The sequence below is a fragment of the Microtus ochrogaster genome, chromosome 1 (genome assembly GCF_000317375.1).
Source record: "Microtus ochrogaster isolate Prairie Vole_2 chromosome 1, MicOch1.0, whole genome shotgun sequence".
Lineage (NCBI taxonomy): Eukaryota > Metazoa > Chordata > Mammalia > Rodentia > Cricetidae > Microtus > Microtus ochrogaster.
Window position 1 is genome coordinate 11060624 of NC_022009.1, and position 4514 is coordinate 11065137.

The 4514-nt window shown below is 44.8% G+C and overlaps 1 protein-coding gene across 1 annotated transcript in view; it reads left to right on the forward strand.

Annotated features, from left to right (window-relative positions):
• The window catches only part of Pygl (glycogen phosphorylase L), a 36550-nt gene that overhangs the window by 9590 nt on the left and 22446 nt on the right, over positions 1-4514 (forward strand). Inside the window, exon 4 of the mRNA XM_005343198.2 lies at positions 988-1091. Within this exon, the coding sequence (XP_005343255.1) occupies positions 988-1091 (104 nt within the window). The remainder of the gene's footprint in view (positions 1-987; positions 1092-4514) is intronic.

The window sequence follows — 4514 nt, forward strand, 5'->3', positions numbered from 1 at the left end:
AGAGCCCCAGATGTTAGGGCTGATTAAGTCCTATACCAATACTCTGGGGCTCTATAGTTCTCCCCTGCTCTTTCCATCCCTTCCCCTCACAATGCTAGTTCCAGGACAGGCTCCAAAACCACAGAGAAACCCTGTCTCGAAAAAAACCAAAAAAAAAAAAAAAAAAAAAAAATCATTACATCAGCAATCCTGATGTAATCCTGGAGATCACAGGACAAGAGCCCCAGATGTTAGGGCTGATTAAGTCCTATACCAATACTCTGGGGCTCTATAGTTCTCCCCTGCTCTTTCCATCCCTTCCCCTCACAATGCAAATGACAAAAACAGCAAGGGAAATCTTGCACTGAAGCCCGCTTCCCTCAGCAGAATTCCTGATACTCTGGTGGATTGGATGCCCTTGCTGACAAAACTACTGGCTGTCACCGATGATGGAAACAGAATTACTACAAATGATTAAAAGGCTTAGATCAGCGAAGTGGGATCCACTTCCTGGTTCATATAATCCACTATTGAACTTGTGCCTACAGTCACAAGTGTCCCAAGAGCAATGGAATTCCATCAGTGAGTTGGGTGCTATGACAGAACAGGTCTCACATAAGTTTCTGTGTCTTGGGGATACAGTTCTGCAGGCAGCCACAGAGACAACTTCCTTTAGAAGAGCAGCTGCAGGTGTCAACAGTCAACCTACCCACTGTAGGTGGCCTCCGTATTTGTTCTCAAACAATGCTCGTATGTGCACAATGGCTGTTCAAGATGGTAAGGAAGGATGTCTTCAGACATTTTTATATTTTCTAACTTCTTCATGGTATTAACTCTGTAATTAGAAAAGGTTATTTAGAAACCCAGTAAGTTTCGTGCGGTGATCCCTGTGCTCAAATGCAAATGTCTCCTGATAGAAGACTGTTGTTTGGCCTCCGTGTTTTTAAAAGAAAGGTTGGCATTGATGCTAAGCCTCCTGATTATTTTTGTCCATGTGGTCAAATTCAGCCTGTTTCCTGGACTCCATGGCAACGCTGGGACTCGCAGCCTATGGATATGGCATCCGCTATGAATACGGCATCTTCAACCAGAAGATCCGGGATGGATGGCAGGTATGCAGACTGTCTTTTGCTGTGCTGTCCTCTGAGCTTTCAGGGACTCTTTCTTTGTGTTCTGGCGAGTGTGCAGCGCACCTTTCCCACAGCACCCGACTGATTTCTCTGGTATCCGGCTGATGGCAGTGGACACTGTCTGCTCCCCATTCTGTATAAGTCACATGAGCTGAGAGCCCGTCGGTATCATTCACCTCCAGGTCCGTGACACCTGGCACAGAGCCTGGCTCTCACTAGCTGGTTCATGGCCCATTTCCTAACCTCTGTAGCTCTCAACTTGCAGTCTAGAAAACAAGAGCAGTAGCCGTGTATGTGTCTCTTGTGTGATAGTTAATAACTTCAGGGCTGGAGAGATGGCTCAGTGGTTAAGAACACTAGCTACTCTTCCAGAGGACCTGGGTTCAATTCCCAGCACCCACACTACAGCTCACAATCATGTATAATCTCCAGTTCCAGGGGATCTTACACACTTGCATAAAGTATATACAGGCAAAACACCAGTGCACGTTAAATAGTAAATAAATAAATAAATCTTTAAAAAAGAAAAATGTAATCTTCAACACATTGCCTATGGGACTCTGCATACAGTGAGTACTCACTGAGTTGGAGTGACTCCATCATTACACAAACACAGAAACACAGAGGAAGACTTGTGGGCTAGAGCTGTGTTCTTGTCAGCAGGCCTCCCCGGGAGGAAGCACATTGCCAGACTGCAGCAAAGTAGGGTTTCCCCAGCTCGTACTGCTAGTCAGCAGGGGTCATGTCTGCAGCTATCTGGGTTCACAGTCAGTGTTCTTGTTACACGAGAGTCTTGCCCTCCTGGCCATGGCTGTATAAGATCACACAAGCCTAGTATCTTTTTATACAATAATACTAGATAATCTGTTGACTGCTAATAAACTTGACACATATTTAATACTCAGTCCTACATAAATGTGGATAAACCCATCCAGATGACTGTAGTTATGCCTTTTCAATCTCAGCTATTGGTTTCTTTCATCTCTGGTAGCTTTTTGAGACTTCAGTCAAGGCCACTGTGGAGTTTCCCCTGATCTTAAGTATAGATTGCACACTCTCCCTCTCTCAACCATTAATAAAAATGTATAAACTGCATTTCCAAAAAGTTGAACTCTGTCAGCTTCACATGGGGGGTCCAACAGCCTAGAGCAGGGGTTGGGCTCAGCTGTGTAAGGAAATGAAGCCGACTTAGGGAGGGTAAGTCAGGTTCGGGGCCCAAGATCCGCTTTCTCCTTCCCCAGTTCCTAGCCACCAAGGAAGGAAGGAACTATAAAAGATTCGGTGTGAATGTTGAGTAGATAGAAAACAAAGTTTCTGAAGGACACTGCTGGGAACCGAGTCGGAAGACGTTAAGCTATAAGCAAAATGTCAAATTTTGCTAAGGACAAGTGTTGGGTATTGCTAAGTAAATTAAAAAAAAAGCACTAAGTAAATAAAAACTGCGAGGCACCATGAACCAGAAGGACTCAATGATTCCTAACTGAGATCTAATTTCACTTCTCATAGATCTCCGTGAAGATTGTGTTACCCCTGTTCTAGCCTCGGTCTTTTTATCTTCACGGTGGAGATGCCGACTTCCCAGAGTTCCTATGAGAACCTGCAGAGTGGGCACACAAACGGGCTCTTGGGAGGAAAGTAACTCCACCAAGTGTGGAGCTCTGTGAGAAAATGTTAATGTAACCGTGGCTACCGCATGCTTGAGTGCTTTTATTAAGGCAGAAGGTCATTTGTGTTGTTTGAGGAGAAAAGGGATCTAGAATTGTATGACCGGACTGACGACAACTGTCCAGGAGAGAAAATGTTTTAGGAAGGAAAATACATCAGGAGCAGCAGACGTGGCTCAATGGCTAAGATTAACGCACTTAAGGATCTTGTAGAGGAACCAGGTTCCATTCGGTAGGCTCCTGTAACTTCAGTTCTGAGGGATCTCACTTCTTCTCCTGGGCTCCACAGGCTCCCGTGACACCCATGAATCACACAGAAACAAAAATTTAATGAATAAATAAGTCTTTTTTTTTAAAAAAAAAAAAAAAAAGGAAAGAACATAAAGCAAAGTTTAACCATGAATTGTCTTTGGAACAGGGGATTTCAGGGAGTGTTTGTTATCCTCCATTTCTTCTTCCGTGTGTCTCATATACCATAGGAAATGTGTGCTTTATAAATATAAAATGCTGTAGAAATGAAAGCGTGCATTTCTTTTCCCAGTAGCTAGAGTCCTCGCTGCACGCTGAGCTTAGCAGGGATTTATCCATGTGGCCAGCATTTCCACACCACCTCACCGGATGACTCCCGCATCCACAGCCTGGGAAGTAGACTGTGTGGTTCTCATTGTGGTCCAGACCATTGAAGACTTTCCTTTCTTAGGTTTTTGTTTTGCTTTGGGTTGGTTTGGTTTTGGTTTTTCGAGACAGGGTTTCTCTGTGTAGCCTTGGCTGGCCTGAAACTCGCTCTGTAGATCAGGATGGCCTCAGACTCAGAGATCTATGGGCCTCTGCACCCCCAAGTGCTGGGATTAAAGGCGTGTGCCACCACCACCCAGCCATTTCTTAGTTTGAAACTACTTTTGTATGAAAGATTCTAAAGAAACTCAGGAAACAAATCTGAAATTCCTCAAATGCATTTCCCCCTTCAATTTCATTCTTAATCCTATAGACCAAGGAGATACATGTTTATAGCATTCTAAATTATAAGAAGAGAGTCTGGGGCTGTAGATATAGCATCAGTGGTAGAGAGTTCACCTATATACGTGGAACCCTGGGTTTGACACACACACACACACACACACACACATACACACTGCTGCCTCCAGCACCGAGTAAACCAGATTGTGTCAGTGCCCACTTCTAATACCAATACTAGGGAGGTGGAAGCCAGAGGACCCAAGATCATCCTCCACTACTTACCAAGTTAAAAGGCTAGCCTGCACTACCTGAGACCCTGTCTGGAGAGGGAGGGTCGGGGAGCAGAGATAGAGAGCGGAGTAGATAGAAGAGGGAGGGAGAGAAAAAGAGACCAGTAGCTTCTGCTAATTCCAAAGTTCACCCCATCAGACATCCTCGCTTCTTAATTGTGTCTTACAAGTGGAATCAGAGGACATACAGTTCTCCTCTCCGGCTACGTTATTTCTCAAGATGGGCTCGTAAAGGGCAAATGTAAAATATGTCACGTCATAAAACAAAACCATTTCCGTGGGAAAAAAAAATGCCAGGAAGTCTGCAGTCCTTCAGATTATGCTATGGTCTTGTTCCTGCACCCTGCTATCCTGCTCCCTGCTCCCCTGCACCCCAGCTCCCCTCCCCCTACAGCAGATACAGCCGATACTGATGAGAGGTCACCAGCTGGGAACATTTTTTTTTTTTTTTTTTTGGTTTTTCGAGACAGGGTTTCTCTGTGGCTTTGGAGCCT